The 26,326-nt window shown below is 39.5% G+C and overlaps 1 protein-coding gene across 3 annotated transcripts in view; it reads right to left on the bottom strand.

Moving 5' to 3' along the window:
* Window positions 1–25,654, bottom strand: part of LOC121528128 (disks large homolog 5-like) — a 57,974-nt gene extending 32,320 nt beyond the window's left edge. For 2 of the 3 annotated variants that reach the window (XM_041815333.1, XM_041815335.1), the window contains exons 1-8: window positions 24,945–25,654; window positions 11,282–11,350; window positions 10,094–10,262; window positions 9,535–9,678; window positions 6,442–6,625; window positions 3,536–3,792; window positions 2,909–3,221; window positions 1,959–2,189 (exon numbers count right to left, since the gene is read on the bottom strand). In XM_041815333.1, the coding sequence (XP_041671267.1) occupies window positions 1,959–2,189; window positions 2,909–3,221; window positions 3,536–3,792; window positions 6,442–6,625; window positions 9,535–9,678; window positions 10,094–10,262; window positions 11,282–11,350; window positions 24,945–25,242 (1,665 nt within the window). In that variant the 5' untranslated portion in view covers window positions 25,243–25,654. The remainder of the gene's footprint in view (window positions 1–1,958; window positions 2,190–2,908; window positions 3,222–3,535; window positions 3,793–6,441; window positions 6,626–9,534; window positions 9,679–10,093; window positions 10,263–11,281; window positions 11,351–24,944) is intronic. The other variant, XM_041815334.1, reaches the window with a different exon arrangement.
* Window positions 25,655–26,326: the final 672 nt, after the last annotated feature.

The raw sequence follows: 26,326 nt of genomic DNA, 5'->3' as shown, positions 1-26,326 counted from the left end.
ATACATCACAGTACAATACGATTTATAATGATGAAATACGTTATGATACACTATGTCACGATGTTATATATCACAATATGATACCATACATCATGATACAATAAGATGCACTACAGTACAATACATCATGATACAATACGATTTATCATGATGCAATACATCACGATACAATATATCGTGATATGATAAGATATTTCACGATATGATACGATATATCACGATACGATATGCTACATCATGATACAATAAGATGCATTACAGTACAACAAGATATAATATGATTTATCATGATGCAATACATGACAGTGCATGATATATCTGTTACATATCACAGTATGACATATCACATATGATATGATACATTATGCTACAGTAAGATGCAATCCAGCACAAGACATAATACAATAGGATGCAATACAATTTATCATGATGCAATACATCACGATACACCATATCACAATATGACGTGATATATCAAGATATAATACGATATATCACGATATGGTCCAATATGTCGTGATATGATACGATATTCACGATATGATACAATATATCACGATATGATATATCACACTATGGTGCGATGTATCATGCTATGATAAAATATATCACAATATGATATATCACGATATGATATGATACATCATGAAACAATAAGATGCATTACAGTACAACACATCCAGACACAATATGATTTATCACGATGGGATATATTACGATATGATACATTATGAAACAATAAGATGCACTGCAGAACTGCAAAATCACGACACAATACAATTTATAATACGATTGCAGGATTTATGATTGATTCTGTATTAAATGTATTTTATTTCTTATCATACTTAATCTTTCAAGCTACAGTATAGAATCTGTGCACTAAAATGTTTATACTAATCAAACATGGCTATGGGGGGGGGCACTTTTTAAAGCTTTTCTCTGTAAATTTGGGAAATTCCATGAGGAGTCAGGAAGAAGTGGCACAGTGAGTCAAGGTGGCAGGTAAATTTGGATAATGGTGGTTATCCCACGTTCTCCAGGCAGGCAGCCCAGGTTTGAGTCAAGCCTGCATCTCCTTTCCCACAGTCCCCTGTTTTTTTCTGTTTTCCTGCTTTATTTACAGTCTTTTCCAGACAAAGGGCATAAAAGGCCAGAAATGATGTTGAATATTGAAAAAAATAATCATATTTAGCACCAGTGGTTCTATATTTGTATCACATGAGTCAAATCTCTTTTTGTCCCATCCCTGTTGTGCAGAGTTTTGGCATGGCTGAAGCCCTTAGTAGTCAAATTCAGTCGGAGGGCAACTCTGTAATTCTTCTTTAAAAAAGAACAAAAATGTCAAACTAACTCACTCAGTTTTCCATCATTTTCAACCATAAACATCAAAAATAAACTTTTGCTAACTGAAGAAAACTTGTGCTAGTCATGTTTTGTAGAAGTAGCTTCAGGCTGCACAGTCATAGATTGGATTGGGCTGTGCTTTGAAGTGGGTCAGTTATAGTATAATAAGACTATGTCTCACAAAGAGCACATGTTCTTTGTCTCTTTGGCTCAAAATAACCCCACAAGAGGGAGACGTCTGCGTAGTGGGAGAGTTAATTAAACCCACAGCTAAATTAATTCCATTAGACTTTACTGTACTCATGTTTGGCTTAATTATTCTCCCTGCAGCTTTTTTTGTGCACTTCAAAGTCAGGGAGCTTTTGCTGCAAGATCTGGTAATTTGCTAATGCAGGAATCTCAGCACTTTTATTGTAATTAATCTGACAATCACAATCATGTGATGGATGACAGAAACATTGCAGGGGGAAAAAAATCAATGTGTTGAAACCCCTCCCTCCAGCTGCTGATAAAAAAAACATTTACTACTACTGTTAGAGAGAGGATGAAAGGATTATTGTCAGAGGAATAAATCAATCCCTCCACTTGTCATGATAAATCTCCTGTCTGGCTACCTGTCTGGCCTGGTAATACTCCCGCAGCAGCTGGTCTCTCTGGATGATGGCCTCAGTCCTCTCCTTGCGGGCCACGTCCCTCTCCTCACGCACCGTCTCGATGTCCTTGCAGGCCTGGCTCAGCTCCTTCTGCGCCTCAGCCTTGTCCTTCACCTCGTGACAGTATTTCTCCAGCAGCTCGTTCTTCTCACAGATTGCCCGGTCCCTGTCTACCAGTGCCGAAGCCAGCTCCTTTAAAACACATAAAAACCAGTCACGACTGGACAATAAAGAACGCCATGTTGAAAAATATGACAGTCCTTACTGCAATGTGATCCTGTCAAATGACTTTACAATAAATCAAGGATGTTTTCTCTTGGCTGTGGAAGATTCATTTTCATGATCATTATTGTGCCTTTTTGCTGAATTTTCCTTAGAAGCTAATAACATAAGGTTAGGTTGGAGAATAAAATTTAGCATTTTCGGAACAATAACCTTTCTTATGTCTCTTTTTACTTTAGAACAGAAGTGCTATGAACACAAACTAAATACTAAACAAAGAACCGATGGTTTTCCTTTAAAACAACCCCAAGCCTATAATTTGAGTTGTTTTTTGGGTTCCTACACTGGCTGCCAAATTCAGTCCCGACTGATACCAAAATTCCTCATATTGCCAGCTAAAACGAGTCAACGTTTGCCAAAATAAAGCTAAACCAACATTAAGGAAAGCTGATATACTTGAGGTCCAAATACAATGCGATTAGGTAATGTGTTTTAAAGAAAAAAAAAAAAAAAAATCAAAGCACAACAAATGAGTATGATACAGTACAACACAGTCAAATACAATACAATGCCATACAGTAATCATCATACAACTGCACTACAAAATGATTTGTTATGGTAAATGAAGCTATACAATGCAGTTGTTGTAAAAATGATGCCATTGCCGCTATGGCAAAAACAGATGTTACCTGTCTGAGAGCCTCCATCTCTTCATTGGCCACCCGTCTCTCTGAGGACGTGTTTTTTAGTTTGGCCTCTGCCACCTCCAACCCCGTCTGCAGCCGGTCCACCTCTTTGATCACCTGGTCCCGCTCGCTCATGATCAGACGGTACTCGCTGATCACAGAGTCACGCTCCTCTTTGTATTTCTCAGAGTCTTTTGCAGCTTTGAGCTGCTGCATTTTCAGCCGTGTCGCCTCCGACTGTAGCCGCTCCATCTCCCTCTGCAGCTCCTTGTTCTGTGCTGCGGCCTTGGACAGCTCTTGCTGAGTGTTGTCAAACCTGAACAACATGGGAATAAATTATGTGCTTATGACATTGTTCCACTTAGTAGAATATTTACTGAGTTGTATTAAAACATGATTAAAAAAACAGGGGGAAAAGCAAGTGCAGAAGATCCAGATCTCAGCATTATAAAAGAAAAGTTAAATTTAGAAAGCATCTGCCTGTCTGCAAAGCTTCATCTGCTTTGGATTAAGTCTTATTTAAGCACTGTGCAGACCTAACCTTGGCATTGAAATCAGCTGAGTTGGTATGACTTTTGACAGTGGCTGAGCCTGTCTCTGTAGCTTCATCCATCATATTTTAGGTTCTACCTTCTGATAGAGGAGGAGTACTGCTGCTGGTAGTGGATGGCGGCGTCCCTCTGCTTCAGCAGCATGTCCAGCTGTTTCTGCAGACGGTGGTTCTCCTCCTCGGCCTGGTCCAGACGGCTCAGATCTGCATTGTGGCTGGCTGTGTTCTCATTGTAGCGCTTCCTCAGGACCTCGTAGTCGCCCTTCATGGCCTCCAGCTTGTCCATGGCGGAGTCGTACAGCTTGTTGAGGACGTCAGATGAGCCTTCTCTCATCACCTGGAGATGACAGCGTTCAGGTGCTTTAGTGAATCACAGGGGGACAATGGGCCAACTGCTTTTCCTCTTTTTGTGGTCAATTCAACTAGACAGAAATGGTCAGCCAAACAAAGTCCTAGTAGTATTAGTTTTAATGTAAATTCATCTGCAACTCTTTATTTGTGCTCCAGATACAAGAACAGAAAAATTTTGTAGAGAAATTTCTCTTTGTTAATTTTCACAACACTTTAAAAGCATCACACTAACGTTGAGATCACACCTGGCTTTTTGGTGGGGTTCCAACAAACTCTTTTTAACTTTCCTGTTTTTTATTTTTTCAGTTCATTTATTACATTTTCCAAAGCTGTCTTTGAACTGCAGTGCAGCCAAAACAACTGCACTGAGATCAGCTGGAAAGGTGGGCTTTGACCTGCTTAGAATAAGACTCAGGTGCAGTTGCTCTGTGCTGTAAACGTAGAGTGACCCACTGGATGACAGTGCTAGATAAAGGTCTCTGAATTTAGCTGGGATTCACAGGAACTTTACCTGACCCATTTGGTGATTATAAAGGTAGAAACCATCAAAAACGAGATCACTGTGGTATTCATCAACAGCAAAAGTCACATTAAGCATTTCAGCTAATGAGGGTGGGACTTTGCCTGATACAATAAACAAACTGCAGACATTTACTATATTCTATATGTTTTATATTCCAAAGTAGAGCTGCACACTTACTCACAACGTCCTTGTTATTGCAGTTAAAACATTTGTTATTAACACATATCAAAAGTCTGGATTAATCACAAGAAAAATAAATAATAATTTCATGAACACATGAATGCTTTCTCACTCGACACATTTTACCTCTAGAATGGAGGACTGAGCATAAACTTACATGAAGTTCAAGGTATCCTCAAATTAACTAGTCACTAATTAAATGGTGAAAAATGATGCCTTTTGGATTTACTTGGGGTCAGCAGAAAAACACTGCAAGCAGCTATGGCTAAGACTTAAATGTTCTGTGAGCATAAGTCACAAGGAGAACAAAGGGAAAAAGGTTTACACTGTTCATCTGGATCATAATTTCTATTACAGTACATTCATCACCGTCTGGTTTTGCTGTATGGAGTTTGCACATCTACTAGCTAAAGTATGGGAATTAAGCTTTAAGTGTGCAGTGATTTTTGTGGGACTCACAGCTCACTGCCCTTCCCATCTGTCATCCTTACCAAGGAGCTTTATCAGTCAAAACTGCGGTTCACAAGGTTTATTTATATAATGACACACTCCTCATTTTCTTTATATACATTATTATGAGCTTGCAAGGGAGAAAAGTTGTTAAAAACCCTGCTGGTCTGGTCTGAGTACTGCATTCCAAAAAGTTCTGAGCTGTCAAACAGCTGCTTGCAGTACCTGATGATTGGGAAAACTTTCTAGAGCATTAGGGATCTTCTAGTGTCCTGCACTCATATACGGTTCTGATGTTGCATGTCTCAGCCTTTTATACTGCTATATTAGTCACTTCAGATGCACCGATTGTAAAAATCAGGGCGGTTCCAGTGTGAGATGAGACAAGAGTTTTCACTATTTCTTACAACAGAATAAATGATCAAAAAATATAACTTTAGTTCAAGTGAAAGCCATAAATGCAATGATAGTAGGTCAATTTCAAAAATATTTACCTTTAATCCTCTTGCACTGAATATCACTGCAAGCATACAGTTCATGTCTTGTCTAGTCATAACTCAAATATACATTTTAACACCACTTCATACAAAATATTCTTGCATGTTAAAAGCACAACATCCACATCACTTCACTTCAAAATGCTGCAATTCCAGTGAGAATAAAGATAACAGAAGCCTGGGAGTGGGAGTGTTGGACCAAAAGAAATAATGAAAAAGCCTCAGGTAAATCTGTATCAGACAAAATTTTCACCATCAGTGAAAGTCTAAAAATAAACCTTTATTATGCCTTCTAGATCACTTGTTTCTGTCTGTTTCGCAAACAAAGTAAAAGTGTTTCAATTGTTTCAAAGCAGGGAGGTAGGCCTACCTCTAACCTACATAAATACACACCTTTCCAGTTAGATCTCGTTTTCTAAGCAGTGCCTAAAGCATTAAATGCAAATCATGGACAGAGAATCAAAAACTAAATGAGAAACCAGGACGCATTTCGCATGAGAGAAAGTTCAACATGTGCTATATCCATGGCATATTACTACCAAACAGTAAATGTTGACTCTTGTCTGACATCACTGAGCTAATTTGTTTTCTTATTTGACTGACGCTGAGCACTAGTTTACCTAATGATGGCAAGAGCTCAGAGGACCTGAGGAGAGACATGAAGACCTTATCCATTGTTATGTAATAGATATGTAAGGATCAGACATTTTGACTGCATGTCAGACAGAAGAACAGAAGCAGGTTCAGTCATTTGTTAAATCTGAAGGAATGGTTTGATCGATAGAGACTGGAGAGGAGGGGTTCGTCTGACTAGATTTCTCCGAACCAAGTTATCTTAATAATGGTCAGGAAAAAGAAATTCTGTCAAAAAAATTACTTTCAGATGACTGGATCTCAAAGAGAAGCCTGGGATGTTAAGTTATGAGTTCAAAAGTACCGTATGCACTATCTTACAAATGAATACGGTTTCCAGTTTCATGGGTACCTGTTGGTGTAGCATCCTCATGTCAGCCAGCTCCCTCTGGTCATCCTCATGCAGCCTCCTCAGCTCCTCACAGGCCTGCTTCACATGGTTGTGCTCTCTGACCAGCTGGATGTTGTCTTGTCGCACCGCCTCCAGCTCCTCTTTCAGCTGGGCCTGCTCGCTCACCAGGCGGCTGTGCAGCGTGCTGATGAGGGGAGACAGTGGGGAAAGTACCATGAGACCCTGACTATAACCAGCCATTCAACAAGACATGACACGACACGATACGATATGCAGCAATAGGGCGCTATACTCTAGAACATGACACGATTTGATGCAATTTCATACTATTTGACACGGTATGAAACAATATAGTGCAATGCAATACAATACCATACCAACGAATACGATTAGAATGGACTTTAAAGGACAATACGGACATGGTTCTCAACAAGTCCAGACTTAAAACCGCCCATCTACTCCTAAATAAGGACCTGCTACAAAAATATGGGCTATTTTTTAACCAGTTTTATTCATTCAAAAGAAAATGTCACTCAGACAGTACCAAACACAACAAAACAGAGAGACAGAAGGTTTTAAATGAGTTTTGTAGACTTTTTGGCTCATTTTTTCTCTCAGGCGAACATTCACTGCACTGAAAACTCCTCTGTGACCAACCAGCTGAGAACCAATGCAATATAGTTAAGGTCTTGCGTCAATTATGATTAATCTCCTTTCTTGAAGCTGCACTGTTTCACATTCAAAACATTTTAAATTTTTGTATTAATCCAAGAGTTACTGACTTCCTGTTTGGATAAAGATCTACTTTTATTTTGAAAGAAAATAAGAAACTTAGAGCACAAGGTGCAGATGACTGACTTCTCCACTAGGTGAGATACACTAAGTATAAGGTTTTTCTTAAAGTAAAACGAGACATTTGGGAGCAGTGGTGGACTTATTTTATATCACAGTGGTGGCAGGTAGACGTCACAGTGGCTTAACCTGATGTGATGTCGTCAACTTTATGCATTTGTTTGCTTCTTTGTTTGAATGTATGTATTTGACTCTCTCCTTCTTCCACATCCTACGATATCTTTTGGAATACTATCATAGGAATAATTATTTTTCCCTGACTCCATTATATTTCAGATTTTATAATCGTCTACTCTAACTGCCATTCAAGATCTACTTGTGTCTTTTTCATTTCTTTCATTTTTGATATTTTTCCTCTGTGTCCACATTTTGTTCTTCCCATCTTGTTTGAATTTACAGAGCTCCTCTTCTGCTCTGATTGTTGATGTTTATTTTTCCCCAAGTTCTTGCTCTTGCTGTGTGTAAAGCACTTTGTAAACAACAGTTTTTAAAAGTGCTTTATAAATAAAGTTATTATTATTATTATTATTAACCAAACTGTGCTAAAAGCAACAATAAAGCATAGGATCCATGTGATTGAAAAAAATAATACTTTGATATGATATATGATGATACAATCAAATATAATATTAATATAATATCGAAACAAGAGGATACCAAACAATATGACATGATGCCATATGATATGACACGATAAACCCTATCTTCCTATTGATAAAATTGGTCTTGGACTTACTTCAGAGTAGTGTCAATACATCAACCAACTGAAACACACTTGTTACGAGGCAAAAAACATGAAAAATAAGTCGGAAAAAACTGCAGAGACGTACCATTATTAGGCATTTCACATCTTTAGACTAAGTTCTCGACACCAAACACGGGGTCTTGACGTTGCTACTTTGACTCTTAACAGGAATTTAAAACAAAAAAACTTTAATGTGGTTTCTTGCAGCTGTCTAAAAAATCTTTTTAAGATTTTTCAGATTAATCAACTGCTAATCTATCATACTATTCATTGATGTACTTTCATTTCAATCAACAAACCACTAAAGCACTTTCTGTAATCAGAGAGCTCAATTTCCAACAACTAATTTCACCCTTCTTTGATCTGTGCAAAACTTTGACATTCAGACTTCTCAAATGTCGGTAGATGCTTAGTCATCCATTTCCAACATGCTCATTTTAATATATAATATACTACTTTACAAAAAGATACACAAAATAATCTAGGAAACTGCTTTCAGCTGTAATAAAGTTCAAGCTCATTGGGTTGAAAGGAAGCTCTTTTTGGACTAGATATGCTAATGCAGAAGTGAGCTAATGTGAAATAAAATATGGTTTAAATATAACACTTAAGGCTCATTTCCCTTCTTTTCATGTCTTAATCCGACTTCAAAGGTGCTCATTAGTATTATGCTAATGTTAACAACGAAAGCCTGTAATGTCCTACCGCCTCATGCAGGGCAAACATGAATGACTGAGAGGACAGATAAAATCCTCTGTCATCAGTGATGTTAGCTTACATGCTAAGTGACTTATTGATCTGAGCCTAGTGTGGTTTCCCATTCACAGAGGAGGCTGTTTAGTATGAATGACTAAGTACAGAGGTAGACGGGGCTGTAATAAACTAAAGACTTTCTCTGTGGTGCAAACAGGGTGCAGAAGGAGAGGCTTAAACATGACAGTAATCTGTCCTCCGTCTGTTTGCATTGGGGCCAGATGTCGGTCCCCTACACTTGGAGACACTATGGCATCATTAAATCACACAAATGGACCAGCCATGGGAAAACAAATGCTCTGTTGGTAGCTTTATCCTCATGGCACAGATGCCGTGCCATGCACAAAGGGTTCACATCACAGCGATGATGATGATGAAGATGATTACAGAGCATGCTTTGGAGTGAACTCTTCAAGGGCGTTACTTATAGAAAAGTAATTCAGTCTCTGGTGCGAAGAGAGGCGACTCAGGACAATATTAAAACTTCCTGAAAGGATGAAATTAAATTGATAAAGGATTTTTTTTTCCCAGGCTTAACTCCTCACTGCTATAAAGGCTTCATCCCTTTAACTCTCTCAAAAATAAAATCTGTTCGATGCAATCTGCTGTGAATATGTCAGAGGAGGAAACTGAAAAGCAGCTAAAACCCTGCAGGCTGAGTGCAAATGCATAGAGCACAAATGCGCCGGCTGTTAAAAAATTTACAAAAAAAAGAAAGCCTTGTTGTGGGCTTTTCCACTCACTGATAGAAGTCAGCTTTCTTCACAGCCTCCTCGCACCTCTTCAGGGTGGTGCTGTGCTGGTTCTGCAGGGACTGCAGGTCCGCCATCGCCTTCATGCACTGCAGCTTCAGACGCTCGTAGTCATGACCCGCTTTTGAGTTTGGTCTGTTCAGTGGAGAGAGAGAGAGAGAGAGAGAGAGAGAGAGAGAGAGAGAGAGAGAGAGAAGGAAGTGAACAAACTTGGGAGGCATGAAATTTTAGTTTTAAGGCGCCACATGGGAGAATGAGAGGAACAAGACCACAATGAACATCATACTAACTTTGTGCTTTTGGAGCCCAACGGAAGAGCAGCATCATTAAATTTGCATGCTCAACCGTTGTTTTACAGAGTTGAGCAATTTTTAAAACAGTTTGGTGTCACGTAAGACTTTTAACTCACTTGTTTTTTTGTTACTTCTAGCAGCCAAACAAGGCAAAATGACTCTATTCACAAAGTGCAGGTGTACACAGGATCACCAGCCTTTCTGTAAATGTTTGTTTTGGAAAACGGGCAGTCGGGAGCAGCAGATCAGGACAGTACCTGCAGTCATCGAAGGTGGTTCCGGGTGACGAGAGAGCGAGGCGTTTACGCAGCTCGTCCCTCTCGCGGGTCACGTGCCGCAGCTGGAACAGGACCGTTTCCATCTTCTCGTTCACCTGGTGGGTGTCCATGTGGGCGGGCGGAGGGGAGGAGGCTTGACCGGTAGTACCTGTGAGAGTCAGCATGTCACTGATGGCACGAGCTGGTTCAAACTCAACATGGATTGGGGGGGGGGGGGGGGGCACAAACAACCAGGACATGTTCATTGCAAAATTGAAAATTGTTTTTCACATATTCCTACCCTATTTTTGCTTTTGACAAGGAAGTGACAAAATGGACAACAAAAAACTGGAATGTTTTCATGATTTAGAGTGTCTGACAAAACTCAATCAGACTAAATATGCCTACTTCCTTCTTAATTATGTACTCTTTTTCAAAGAACTAAAAGCCACTACGCCTTGCGTTCTTGTGATATTTTTCTACCTGCTTGTTCTTCGTGTCAGGAATATCTTTTATTTATTACGATGTGTGCTGCTGACCTCTTGGCCAGGTCTCCCTTGTGAAAGAGATCTCGATCTCAGTGGGCCTTACCTGGTTGAATAAAGGTTAAATATATTTTTAAAAATTGAACCTATCAGCTCTTTGTTGCAGCTACTTCTTTTTAGGCACATGTAGGGGGGCTCCAAGAAAAAATGGTTTGGAAACACTGCTCTAGGCCACCTCAAAGCCCAAAATCACCATCACAGTTATGGTGCTAACACTGAAAGCCCTAGGGGAAAAAAAAAACTAAAGAAAATGTTTAAAATATTCCAACCTTGATGAAAATTCAAATCATTTTTTTGTTAGACATTTTTAAATCACTGACCACTTCCTGTAACTAAAATCTGTTAAATCAGTAACCTATTTAATGACCTGTTTCATACCTACCAACTTCAATAGTGTGAATAATCAATAGGCCTATATGTATAAAGAAATACCCCTAAACTGTACTGATATAAATCATATTCCTGTTGACCTCTCAGTGGCATGGACTAAATCCTCTCTCCCACAGAGCGGGACTACATACAGGTCTGAGTGTTTTTTATGTGTGTGTTTGTGCGTCTGCGACTTTCTAAATCCTTCTCACATCTGTGTAATCACTTGCATGTGCTCAGCGTCTAAACAGGCAGCCACCAATGACACACTCACCTAAGCTGCTGAGGGAGCTGCTGCTCTCCGAGTCAGACGGCATGGTGGACAAGATGCTGTAAGTGGAGCCTGTGAGGGGGGAACAAAAACATGAAAGTCAGCTGTGAGTGTACTCGACCATGTCTGCATTATAGTAAGATTATTATCTTCAGCATTGTGTTCGACATCAAGGCTGCATAGCTCAGGTTACATGTAGGGGCCTTTCCAGAAAAAAAAAGAAATAAAAAAAATAAAAAAAAAAGGCCAGCTGGAGGAAGAATAAGGTGGGACTTTCCCTGATTCGGCTGTGGGCTGACAGCACAGTGTGGCTAATTATGAGTGGGGCAGGGAGCTTGAATAGTGACCAGAGAGGGCCCCAAAGAGGCTGCAGACTCAGAGCTTCTCCTTTCATCTCCTCTGACAACATCACACAGCCCCCCTTTGAAAGCCCCTTCTCTTATAGCCTTCAGTGATTCATAATTAACCGTATAAAAAGGAAGAGTCAGTGTTACACTGTAAGAAGTATGGAGAACACTGTGCTGTTTGAAAAAAAATATCTTGCTAAAGAATTAGATTGCAATTAAACAGGCGTTAGTATAACGGGTCCGACTGTGCTTTCTTCAATTCACCACATTACGTAGGTCACTCTGGGAAGAATTTCAGGATTTTATATCATCTTTTATATAATTGTACTGCTCCTTTTTTTGTGAAACAAATTACAAACACTGGAAACTTCAGAAATTGGTCTCAGTGGATGTTTTGTGGATGATTTTGAATGACCCTGAAAAAGGCACATCTGGATGTAGTAGACGATGAGCTGATCTTGACAAGTATTCCCTACTTACCCGTGTTACTTCATGTCTTCATGTGTTTTCTAATCATGAATCTTGTGTTACCTTTGTGTGAATAGCTGCACATAATTTGTAAGAAATGTTATTAACTGTGCTGCTGCCTGTCTGAGCTGGGACGTTCTTAGAAAAGAGATTATCAATCCTAGAAGGTTTTCCTCGTTAAAGAAGATGATGCCATTAAAAGAATCTTAAAGCGTGCGCTAATATAAAGTCAGAGTAGAAGCCTTAAAGAGTATGTTATCTCTGTTGATCATTTGTTGTTTGTCCCCTTTTTAAGGCTTTGAGGTGATTTCTAGTAACTCACTGTTGGTGTGGTCTCACCTTATTTTACCTGTTCTCATGTCTGTTGCAGGAGGCAGGCAGAAAAGGTGAAGGGGTTTGAATATTATCTACTGACGGTTATGGTCATAGTTACTGGGGTTGTAATTTTTGCCTTTCGGGTTTAATTATTTTATAACTTCTGTTTGATCTGCAGTTGAAAAAATTACAAGGATTAATTTGCATGCATCGCAAAAAGTCAACTAGTACAAGAAAGCAGTCAACTTGGTATCCAAATGCCTAAAATGCATGATGCTAAATGTCAGCAGGTTCTCAGACCCTGTTTATATTTGGCATTGCCAAGGATTTACAGCCATTTTGGGCATTCAGATGCCAAGTGTTAACCCTCTGCTGTCGCTGCTGTTATATGGGTGCATATAACACAGGCCTACTTTTGAACAGTTTTAATTTCAAATTCTAGTCCCTGGCTTAAACTGTACAGAGCTTCTATCCTGGGAGAGCTTCACTGAAGCTTTTGTAAATTTTAACGTTAATTTGTAAGGGTTTTTTTTTAGAAGGGGTTTCATTTTAATGTTGCATGGATATACATACATGAAACTGCTATTAGATGTTTGAATTTCACACACGATGAAATATCTATCTTATCTAAATTCTTATTGAAGAGGATCTGATCTGTCATAGCTCATACTAACGGCCTTTGGCAGGAGGAACCACAGCCTGAAGTACAGAACAGCCAGGTCCTGCAACAGTTTCATACCTTTAGGATGTAAGACTCCTAAACTCAAATAGACTTGCACTTTTAGACCCTCACCACAGCCGCACACTGGACTCTCCTGGTGGAGTCTGTGCTGGATAAAAAAACTTAAGTGTATCCATTTGATTGCAGTGGCTCTACATCTGATAATGCACTTTTATTGATAGTAATTTATTAATGTTTATAAATCCAAGCACTTTAGGCCATCGTCTCTGTTGCTGGAGCCAGTGCAATGACATGTCATTCAGAGTGCACCTATGATGTATAGTCTGAATGATAATAAAGTATCCATCTCAACTCACTATCTTAGAAGCCAATCTGAGGTCTTCCAAATTGGTTTGGTAGTGTAAAGCTACACACTAGCATGCATTGAAGACTGCCTTGTCAGCTGATGTAATCCGCAGTGGTCCAACAAACAAAAGTGTGGTTTAATTACATCTGTCCAGTTTCGTCTTTAACGATGAAGCTTTCAAACCTAGCAAAGCCAATGAATTAAACAGACTCATGACTATCAGGCAGATCCATCTGGCAAAGCTTTAAGTTGAAACGCTTGTCCCTGATCAGGAGGGTTTGGCTATAGCACCTGCAAGCTTGTAAACAATGGTGGCTATGAGATTAATGTGGATGCAGTTTGATCAGAAATGGTAAAACATTTCTTTATTAAAAGAAGAGCAAAGATGCACACTTGAAAGCTTTTCTTGGTGGAAAAGATTTTTTTGCTCTTCTCCTGACCTAATGGTGGAGATACATCAATTGCCCGTTGAGCGTGTGTTTACCCCTCTGCAGAGGCGTCACGTTTGGTTGCTCTGCCTGGGCCATAATGAATGTAAAAGACAGCATTCATCCAATCATCCTAAAAGGTTTTTCAAAGGTTCTGCCTACGTGAAAAAGTCTAAGTGATGAGTCAGGTTGGGCAATTTTGTCTCATTTTGTAAATCTGGATTGTTCAGAAATAAGAGCTGTGGATGAGTTTCAAAGAGGCATTGCCTCAGGGGCTTGTTCAGAATATCTGACATAAAAAGAGACACAATTATTTAATTCATATCCAATTAAAAACTACATGAAGAAGTCCTCGGTTTCTAACAGCACAGATGTAGTGATGAAGAGGTTTCAAAGTTCACTAACAACTCCATTCTTTATCTGTAACAGGTCCCACTCAGGATTGGCCGGATTTAAAGGGTACCTATCAAATCTTAAAGCTCCTATGAGATGCTTTTAAATAGTTATGAGACAGTCTGATGATAAAGAAGATTACTCGTAATGCAAACCACACCACCAAAGAGAAGATTGCCTATCTATTAAGTCGTTTTTAGTGCTTGTCGCTGCTGTTGCCACGGGGTAAGTGTCACAAGACGATTAACAGAGCGCTTCAGAACACACTTTTTCACATCCAAAAACATTTAGTGACACATTTGACTGGTAAAAGAAAGCAGGTTGAGATTTTTTTGCCTCAAAATCCTACCTCTGGATGTACAGTACATTTAGGATGAGATGTATTGCTTTGTCCACAACAGGGCACCAAAACTTTCACAAACCAAAAGCTCCTCAAGGGAGCTTTAATATTACAAAACTACCACTAACTTATTATAACAGGCTCATGTATCCAGCATCAATTCGGCTACCTTTTGGTATAGAAAACGAAGAAAAAAAGCAGTTTCAATGTCCAAGAACAGCAACATTTGTCAAACATAAATTCCAGCAGCTGTGGTAAATTTATATAAACAGAAAAACAGCAAGTCAGTTGTGTTTAACAGTATCAATCTGCTGAAGATTACTATGTCTGACCAGATTTTTCACAGTTAAGAATAGATTTTTGTTGGCTCTATTACTGATAACGCTGCCAAAAGATCTCTCTTTTAGTTAATTAGATAAATAAAGTATTGCCATTTTTTAAGTGGCCAGGGAAATAAAGGATTTTGATCATGCTTGAGATGTTGATCAGACAGGACAAGTCTAGTCCTGAGCTCCAGCTTGTCACTGGAATGAGCAGCTTATAGTTCAGTTAAATCAGCAAACTTCCGGCCCTGATGTAAAATCTACAGAGCGGCAGCATGACAAACGAGTCTATTTACCCACGTCTCAGTCCTCCACATCAATCCCCGGCTGGCTGAGCTCCCACTAACTAAAGGAGACTATGAGTTTGATTAAGACTGGAAGGAGCCCAGCGAACATGGCTCACCCCTCTCTTTCCCAGAGGACGGCTGAAAGAAGAAAAAAAAAATAAAAGAGAGACTGATGTGCCTCAGGAACCGTGGCATCCCATGGATCAAGCTCTCTTTGTTCTCGCTCTAGCTTAAGTTTCCCATGACTCTGTTTGAGCAGAGAGTGTCTCAGTGGGCAAGGTTCACTGTGTCATAGCTAGCTCACTTCTCTGTTTCATGGAAGTCATGTGACCCAGAGCACGCTGCTGGAGCGACCCTCAACACTCAAGGATCTCATTTAGGTTGATCTCTTTGACTTTAGACACAGCAACTCAGGGCAATTTAGAAACTTTTTAGACTTTCCTGCAAGAGCTGAAAAACAGACTAAGGTGGTCATTTTGTTTGATTCTTAGGTACTTTACAATATTATGTGCCTTAAACGAACAGATTATCATACATTTTATAAACCAATAGTATCTTAAAGTACAGAAATTCTAAAGACAGGCACATAAGAGAAGAATGAATCCATCACAAACTGTAGGCAAACTCCTGCAGACTAAATTAAACAAAAAACATTGGCAACATCTGCAATTTTGGTTAAAAAAAAGCCAAGAATTTGCCAGATATGTGGCGCCTTTTCCTATCATTTAAGTTGGCTTGATGCCAATATTGTTTGATTTTTATCAGAGTCATATTGAATTTTAAAACTCTGGTATTGTTAAAGCCATGCAGGACACTGAAATAGAATGCCATTACCAACTAAAAATCACATTTCCTGCCCTGACAATCAATAAAAAACACTCTGAATTCTCTGCCTTGTCCATTAAAATGGGCTCAAGCACAGCTGTGACAGCTCTACAATAAGTTCAATACATCTGATGTAAAAGCCTTCACATTTTTTATGATCTATATGTTCCATAATTTCACATTTATGTAGTTATGATCTAAAAGGTTCACCAAGTTCTTCCCATGTTAAAAGGAAATAATAAAATCAAACACAGCTGCCCTATGTGGATTTACATCAGAGGCATTAACCACTGTCAAACCAAGCTATATCAAAACAGCTTAGTCCCAACAGCCATTGGTAAGACAAACAGCACTACAGCACTGGTGTTGTAGGAGCAGAGTTCTGTATTGATGGAATATGTATGCATCCCTGCACATTTTCAGACCCTTTGCAAAAACACTTGAAATTAAGCTCAAGTTCCCCCCATTTGTCCTAATTGCTGCTGAGATGTTTCTACACCTTGACTGGGGTCCACCTGTGATAAATGAAATCAATCAGGCACACACCTCTCTATAGAAGGCCTCACAGCTGACAATGCATATCAGAGCAAAAACCAAGCCATGAGGTCAAAGGAACTGCCTGCAGAGCTCAGAGACAGGATTTTTGCAAGGCAACACAACGTGACTGCTGTTCTGAGGGTTCCCAAGAACACAGTGGCCTCCATGATTCTCAAATGGAAGAAGTTTGGCACAACCAGGACTCCTCCAGGAGCTGGTGGTCTAGCCAAACTGAGTAATCATGGGAGAAGGGCCTTAGTAAGAGAGGTGACCGAGAACCCGATGGTCACTCCGACTGAGATCCATAGATCCTGTATGGATGGGACTAAGTTCCAAAAGGACAACAGTCACTGCAGCCCTCCACTGATCTGGCCTTTATGGCAGAGTGGCTAGATGGAAGCCTCTCCTCAGTGCAGAACACATAAAAGCCTGCTTGGAGTCTGTAAAAAACTGCATATGAAAATCAAGCAGGCTTTTGTGTTTTGTGTGATTTGCACCACAGCTAAATTTCAAGTATTGTTGCAAAGGGTCTGAATACTTATGTCAATGTGTTATTACATGAATCTGTAAAAATGTCAAACATTTTGCTACAATGATAGCAGCTTCAGACTGCCTGCAACATAACAAAGACAGAAAATACCGAAGGGGGTCTGATAACTTCCTGAATGCACCATACATTTTTTTGTATTGTTGATTAAAATTACGCTACCTCACTCACTGTAAACAAAATCTACTAATTGAAATAAAAGTTCAAGTATCTCAGCGTCTTCCTCACAAGTGAGGGTAGAATGGAGGGTGAGATTGATAGGTGGATTGGTGCAGCATTAGTCCGCAGGCCTTGCACCCGACTGAGCCTTTAGGCACAACTTTCAGTTTACCAGTTGATCTTCATTCCAAACCTCACATGTGGGCATGAACCTTGAGTAGTCACCAAAAGAATGAGATCACAGATATAAAGGGGTCCAAATGAGTTTCCCCTGGAGCAGGCCAGGCTCAGCCTAAGAGACAGAGTTCGCAGCTTGGAGCAGAGCTCCTTCAGACTAAAAGGAGCCAGCTGACGTGGTTCAGGCATCAGGATACCTCCTGGTCACCTCCCTGTGGCCTTCCAGACCCTGGGACAGATCCAGAATTTGCTCGTGGTATTATACATCCTATGGATGTATGGAATGGGAACTTCTTGGAATTTCAAGTGAGAAGATGGAATAAATTGCTGGGGAGAAGGATGCTGCTTAGCCTGTTGCCACAGTGACCTGACCCTGGATTAATGGAAGAATGATGGATGGATGGATGTATGGATGGATGGATGGATGGATGGATATTAAAGAGGTTCCTTGGCATCATAGTAAGTCATAGAGCTTACTAGACAACGTATTGGATCAGAATATGACATTGTTTGGTTAACAGTGGTAACAGAAAAGTCATTGGACTGATACATCCTTGAAAAGAAGTCATCCATGTTAGCTGATGGTGCAAAAAATGAACAGATTTAAAGAAAATTCATCATAAAAATGTAGACATTAACACCTCTTAAAGCCATTTAGAGTTTTTGTGCAGGAGAAGATTAGATTGACGGTCTTTGAAATAGTAACCCCAGAGAGTGACTTATTAACCCATAAACTCTTAACAAGGTTTGGTTTCACATGAAGCCAGATGAGGCTCATTAAATGGGGTAAAACAGCTCAACAACTAAGAGACCATCTTGCATTTTCTGTGGTGACAGATAAAAATTATAGAAACTCTAAATTACACTCCACTTCACTAGTGGTAATTATAAAGAACAGATAAAGCCAGAGACAACATGCATTTCCACCTTCCTGCTCCTTAACTCTGTGTCTTATTTACAGTGGCAAAGCACAGCAGAGTGAACACGTCCGCCGTGATACACACCCTTATAATGTGCTGTCGTCATATTATTGTTCTTCAGAAAAAGGTGAGAGCCATCTGTAAACAAAAGGCCTCTTCTGCAGAGCCCTGCAGCTACAGTTACATAAACTCAACAATATCTGTGTGCATTTAAAGAACACTTGCTAGGATGCAGTCTTTATTAAGTACCGTTTCATTCTTGCTGCTGAGAGTTCAGTTCAATACTTTGTATTTAGTGTGTCTGTTGCTGACATTTGAATTCAGAGCTCCTGCTGGGCTTGGCTAATGAACCTCACACTCGTTAACCTTGTTTTGATTTCAAATATGATCTACCTCTCCCTCCCGGTGGGATTCTCTGTGTCTGGGGAGCAGCTTCGTCATGCTGCTGACACTGCATATTGTTTCAAAACTTAAGTGACTTCTTTTCCTTGGGAAAGGCCCTTCTTTTGGTGGCAGTGGAGGAACCTGTCCGCCCGGTAGCAGAAAGCAGCTCAGCCCTTTTATGTCCCGTGTGACTACCAACAGGGAGATGCAGACTTCAGCAAATGCTCATTCAAAGACCTGCCCAAAAGCATGCTTATGTGCAAACATCTCCCATATTAACTGATAAATCCAGTATCAGTCGGAGACTCAGAGCATAGTTATGAAATAAAAAAGCTTAAAAATGACACACTAAGCAGCTTCAGCTCTCTTATAAATAATAAGAACAGAATAAATGCATAATTAACACCTCACTGTTCAACTCGGCCTATCACACGATAACTGCGAGTGAACAAAGCAACTAGCAATGCAAATATTGCTTTTGAAATGCAAAGGGAGAATTAAAGTGCTGAACAAGTCATTTTAATCCAAGCATGCATTTTTTTTATCCTGCTGAATTTGCATACTACAAATGATGGCAGATTTATGCTAAATGTAATTTTGCAGATTTTGGAGCAAATATAATTCCAGCTTCTGCTGAATTTAAAAAGCATAATTTCTGCAGCTTTGGGATTTAGAGGCAAAGAAGACAAAAGCATACAGCAGAGAAGATCAAATGGATCCCAAACAAAGTAGACAAAAGGTTGACAGACTGTGCATGTCATCCTTTTTATCGTCATCTACAACAGCGGTTTTTAAACACTCTTTTGACAAATACACACCTAAGATCAAGCCAAAATCTCAAGGCACGCCATACTCATATCCATGCAAAACGGCCTCTTTTACATGTGTTACAGTATTTTTAATTATTGTGTAGTTGTAGTAATAATGTATGATGTGATGAACTCTGACTGCACACTATTAGGGAACCACTATGCATAGTGGTTGCTTTATGTAGAGAAGAAAAATTATCACTGTGATTAGATTAAATGAGGATAGAAAATAAGAAAGGCACATTTTTGGTGGGCAAGGGCTTAACTGCAATGTAACTGTGCAATATGTTCGGGTTTTTTAGCTCAAAACGAAGAACTGGGAAGGTATGGAAAAACCAACCAGCAGCATGTGTGAGTTAAAGAGACTGGATCATTTTAAGTCACATGATAAAAAAATATCTGTTATCTTAATGATCCATCATATCAAAAAGTGAATAGCTGTAATATAACTTCATATCTTTATTCATATTTTAACCCAAAGCTGCCACAAGAAAGATATAAGAGAAAGCTGCATGAATAGTGTTACCATTTAGATTTTTTTTTTCCAGTACTGGTGCTAAAGCAAAACTTTCATGATACCAGCACCTAAATGACACCAAAATCGATAATTTAAAGAAGAAAAAAGAGGGGAAAGAGGTTGAAAACTGTAAATATTTGATTTTAGTAAATGGATATGGTATGTTTTATTAATTATTCTGAGTTTTTATGCTTTCATTTAAACAGGAAAGTGGATCAAAACAAAAACTGGGGAGAGAGAAAAAATGGGGAATACCATGCAGGAAAAAAAGGACAGGCCAAATTTGAACCAGGGCTGCCATGTTCAAGGACTAGAGTCTTTATATCTACCTCCACTCCAATTACCATTATTTTAAAGAATAATAGTACTGAAAAGTGCCAAACCCTGTCCAGGTTCTACATTAGGAGGAACGTGATTGCAAGCTGAAAATATCTCATTTTGAAAAATATCCCATTTGTTATGAAATGTTTTGATGCAGCCTTTCTCAGCTGGGATGTTGCAGCACCCTGAGGAGCCTTCTGGCATCTTCATTGGTGCCTTCACAATGCTTTCAAGTTAACCAAGAATTTCCATGAATATTCAAATCATCAGCTAGCTTGGCATAAATGATCAAAATTGTTGCATATGCCCTTTACCTGAGATCACATCAACTGCAAGGTAAGAGAGTAAACAGGCAAAGTCAGTCGACACTGTCCTAGACTCACACGGGGCCTGTTGCTTTTTTCAGGTAAGCAGGTGTGCCAAAACACATCAGAGTGTGTTTTTAAAGTCTACATTACCATTCAGAGGAACTATGGGCATTTTAGTTATGTGGAGTGCTTAAGAGATTAGTCTTGTCAATGTTATACCTACATGAATCCCTGGAGACTGCAGACTGTTAATCATTTATAAATATGTTTTGAAAGGGGTGACATGAGATTTTAACAATGTTAAAGGAGGCCTACACAAAGAAAAAAAGGTTGAGAAATGCTGTTTTAATTAGGGATGCATCTTTACTTTCTTATGTTGTACTTTATTTCAGATCCATAGGTCCATATCAGTTTAAGTACAGGTTCACTGGATGTGGGTGGAGGATGTGGGTACTCACTAATACTGAGTGTGAACAGGAATACTTAATACCATTAAAGTTCTTGGAATTACTTTGAAGTTCCCTTCATTTTAATAAGACATTTCTTTCTCCTCCACTTGACACTTAAATAGTTCATAGTTTGCAGTTTAAATGTAAGTAATATATCACTAAATTGGAAAAAAAGCACATATTTTGCCGACATACTTGCATAATGAGAAGAAAACATCATGCTGTGAAATGATATAAAACTCTGCAAATACAGAACTCAATGAGTACATGCATTGAAGCCTGGTATCGGCACCACTAGTCATTACTAACAGATTTATGTGCCCGATGATGCACAGTATCTGTGCATTCCTATTTCAGATTACATTTTGAGCCTTGAGGAGGACAGTGGATAGAGTGAGAAACAGGGATGAGAGAGTCAGGGAGAGACATGTAAGAAAGGAGCCACAGGCATGGCCAGCACCCAGGCTGCTTGCGTACATGGGGCACACCTTAACCACTACGCCATCTGCACCTCAGTGCATACCTACTTTTAATAAACATATCTCATCATATTATAAAAGTATCCAAGTTGCTCAAAACTGTACCAGGATTACCAAAATGATCCAAAATTGTATTTTTTCACACCACATATTTTAAAAATGTGCACTGGTTTACTTTAATGATCAACTGTAGAAAATGTAACAGCTTTAAAGACTTCATCTATTTGATAAGATAGGTGCACAGAGGGGGAGAATGCAGGCGAACTCCTGCACACCATCTAAATTATACAAACGCATCGTCGGTGTTTTGGTACATGACCCATGTACTGCCAGTGTATTTGTGTAACATAGTAAGACTGCTGGAGTTTGCCTACAATTTTTAATATTGAAAACAAGAAGTCACAATGTTACACTGTCTGTAGAAGTTTGCCTATATGGCAGTGATCATCAACATTTTTTTAAATAAGCTCCTAACAGCTATTAAAACAACTCCAAAAACAATCGTTTCATCAAGATGACTTTATGTTTCATTAGTGTTTTCAGAAAACCACCTGTAGTCCATTTCTGGTAAAACTGTCATTTTCTGTTACCTTTTAGCTTCAGGAATATTCAGCTAAAATATCACAATCGCCCCCTTGTGGCTGGCTGTGATAAATAAAACTGATCTCACTTTAAGGGACCTAACAATTACATAGATTTGGAAGAAAATTTAAATATTTAAACAAAAATATGTTAATGAGAACATTTCTAAAATTTCTTGAGTTGTTTTTAAGAGATCGGCCCCCAAAGTGCCGGTACTGGAAAAAGTCGGACTTTGTCCGAAAGTGGTTGATGACCCCTGCTATAACATGGGTTTGTCTAGGACAGTGATTCTCAACTGGTGTGACCAAAACGTGGGTCATGGAGACTTTTTCAGTGGACCACAGAGGTGTGCCTGGAAAGATTTGCACCAAAAGTATATGAAACTCCTTTAGAGCATGCATTTTTGTCTTGTCTCTTTGATTCGTAACGTTTAAGATCTGAACTTTTTCATAAAATAAATGTGATTTGTTGAAAAATATCAGAAATTTTGAACACAATTTCTAGGGATGCACTATGTTGGATTTCTGCAGATTACAGATAAATTTTACCCAATATCGTTACCAATTTATTTAAATATGCTTTTTGGGAAAGTCCTTTTGGACGTACTTTAAGGTTTAAGGATGACCAAGGACAAAAACTTCAGTCCTTAAAAAACACTTTAAAGAATGAGAATAAATAGAGAAAAAGACCTCAACTGACATAGGTCTGTTAGCTCAGCCTAAAACTCCACTAATTTATTAATAAAAATAGACTAAGTTTACAGTTGATAAATGCTGAAATACACAGGCAAAGTAAATATTGGCAGAAATTTTGATATCTGCTGATACCGATACCAGACCAATAATATCGTGCATCCCTGACAGTTTCTCATCTCTCTCAGGAGTTGTAGGTTGTTCTGGTCTGAGGCTTGACCAGCTGAGAGTCACTGGTCTAGGACTTTTTTCTAGCTACTTTGGTTTCAAAATAGGAATAATTATACATTGATTTGTACATGAATTGTATTGAAATTTGCATTTCTGTATTCAGTAATGGTTGTGACATGCTAGGTCAGCACCAATAGGCCTTAGCACCAGTGATAATCAACTGACGGCCACAGGGCCATATCAGGACCCCCAAAGTGTCCCATCCGGCCTCCAAAAATTTATCTAATTCAGAAAATGAACAGTTTACAGCAGGGGTGTCCAAACTATGGCCCGGTGGCCTAATGCAGCCCTTGGCCCGTTTTTAATCGGCCCACAGAAAACTCTGAAACATAAATGAAAAATGGCCCATGCTAGAGCATGAATCTTGTGCTTTACTGCAGTGTATAGTATATCTGTGTTTTCGTATTGACAGACAAGTGTAGTTTTTTAGTTACCCTGGAGGCTCATCCGGGAAAGTGTAACACAAAACCACACTCGTCTGTCAATTAGAAAACACCAAAAAATTACAACTTGTGAAGACAGTCTGAATTTATTTGGATTAACGTTATATTTTACTTTCAGCACTAGGCAAGGCTACTGTGTTAATTCTGTAAACAAACATTTTGACACAACAATTCATTAATGTACATTTTCCATGACTTAACTTTAAAGCATATCAAATCACTCAGTTTATCTTTACCTAAATCGGACTGGATTGACTTAAGTTGATATATGAAAGTGGCCTCACCATCCTTGAAATTTTCTGTACGTGGCCCTCTGCTGAAAACGTTTGGACAGCCCTGGTTTATAGGGTATCATCTGACTCATTTTTACAGAGATCCACGTGCCAGACATCACTAGTAAATATGACTCATGATAATAATTAAAGTCCTTGTTAAATCTGGAGTTTTTTGTATTAACTTTCCTCTTCAGACTCATAAAGTGTGCATTTTTTCTTGTTTGAGATTGCAAAGAGAAGACTTATTCCTGCATGTGTTTTGTACCAATCAGGACACCACATAGTAGTGTCAAACCCAGTCATAGACAACATAGAAACCCCCCATAAATGGAGCTAAAATATCTCAATTGCTTCCTTGTGGCTGGCTGCAGTACAAATCTGGCCTGTACAAATGTAGTTGATGACCCCTGCTTTACAAATAAGCATACTGGAAGAGGCATGGGGGTATGGCCATTGCTACATCCAAGTACGGATTCATTCTTTGGGAGATGCTGCTATTAATTCATTGATAAAAGTATTGTTTGTCCCAGTTTGTGTTGTACCAAGCCACAAATGGCAGCATTCACCCTCATATAAAAGTAAAGTAAGCCAACTGTACTGTGTGCATCACCACTCTTTTAATTCTTCACTCATTCATTTGACTTTGACAGTGGTTTATTGATTCATGCAGAACTTTAGGCTGCCCTGCTGCCACTAAATTGATTGTCCGAGTCTTTTTAGGTCCATTAAATGCTTTCACAAAGAGCTGGCAGGCTGTGCTTTTAGTGACATGGCAGGGGAAACAAGCACAGTAGTGTGAGTGTAAATAAGCATCAGGTCACATGATTGTGAAGCCCTCTCTTCTGCCTCTCTGTGTTGTGTGTCTTGCCCAAAGGAAAAGTCATCATGCCCTTCATCAGGTTGTCATATGGTCAATACATTTTAATGGAAGTTAGATAATTCTGGATCGAAGTCTGGATAAGAACCAATAAAAGGGCATCTCAAACACAGTGTGCATGGGCTTAATGAAGCCTTAGTGATTGCATAATGATGACTTTTAGCCATCTTTTACTAAGATAAGATTAAAATGAAGTGCTCCTTACCGCTGGAGTGATCCACTGGTCCGGTACCGTTCAGCAGTACTGAGTGCAGGTGAGGGTGCGTCTTCTCCAGAGCCGAGCAAAACTCTGCGAAATGGTCTCTGTCCTTACTTGTCAGTATCTTCAGCAGGAGGTCCACTTTTTCCGAGTTGGAGGAGCAGTTGTGTCCCAGCTCGAAGCACTCAGACTGGCTCAGGGTCCCGCAGTGAGCCAAAACATCCACAACTCGGTCCGCATCTGTTATCGACTCCACTAAGTTCTGGTAACATTTCTCCAACAACTCTTTATGCTTGGGCTCCATCTCTTCTTCTCCCTCTTCTCCCCCCACTCACTTCGCTTTAAAACCAGCCTCGGGACAAATCCAGCTCCTTTAATCTCTGCGGTAGTCACTTCCTACTACTGTAGCGACTCCCCGAAACTATCCCGCTCGGCCCGGTTGGGACGGTTTTCGATCCGAACTGAAGGATACACAAGAAGTGGCCATATTTGTTGCCCAAGGCTGTTGACTGCACGAAGATGACAACACATTTTCCCAACCGCCGCTCCGTCCTTCCCGACCAAAAAAACGCCTCTGCCTCTTTAAGTTCCGCTCTGCACACGTTACGAAGGCATTGTCGACCCGAAATTAAGTTTCTTCGACATGTTGAAAAGTGTAAGAAAACTCAGAGAGCCCCTTCTATCGGACCACAAACTCCGCCATGTCTCACCGTTGAAGCAGCTGTAGCCCTGTGCCAATCATATTTCCGTGCAATGGACATTTAAGGTAAAGGGAGGCGGGGCTTTGTTTGTAAATGCACCTGGCTCCCATAGCGCCACAGTCGTACCCATCATGAAAAATAACTCCAAAAACAGCGATGAAGTGCTGTTAAAAGCACTCAAGCGAAGAAGGGGAGACAGGGAGAGGTTGTAACACTTTATTTTTCGCTGTTAGGCTAAATACAGTAATATCACACTGTAGGGAGTGCTTTTGTTCTGAATATTAGCACCGGCCAAGAGCTGAAGATAACCACAGTAGGTCTGATATAGCCTTGTTCTTCTAGTAAATAAGTAGGACCTAATAAACAACAATGTTCTACACCTAATAAAGCATTATCACATAAGAGGAGTGCCATTATGCGAAATATTAGCATGGTTAGGCTAGTTAATTATGACCAAGTGAAAATCTGTGTGCATAATTTGTATAAAATTCCCAAGACAGTCTGGCTGCCTCTCTCAGATGCCTGCTCTGCAGACCACCGCTGTCAGACACCACCACTGTCAGGAAGGAAACACACACAAAAACTTTCCAAATAAAATCGGATTTGTCTTCAAGTTAAGGTAAGGGTATGGGTTAGGACACCAAAAGTTAAATACCTAACCCTGAAACCTAATAACAAAATGTTTAA

This window comes from Cheilinus undulatus, linkage group 20 (assembly GCF_018320785.1).
Source record: "Cheilinus undulatus linkage group 20, ASM1832078v1, whole genome shotgun sequence".
Classification (NCBI taxonomy): domain Eukaryota; kingdom Metazoa; phylum Chordata; class Actinopteri; order Labriformes; family Labridae; genus Cheilinus; species Cheilinus undulatus.
This window is presented reverse-complemented; position numbering and strand designations above follow the sequence as displayed.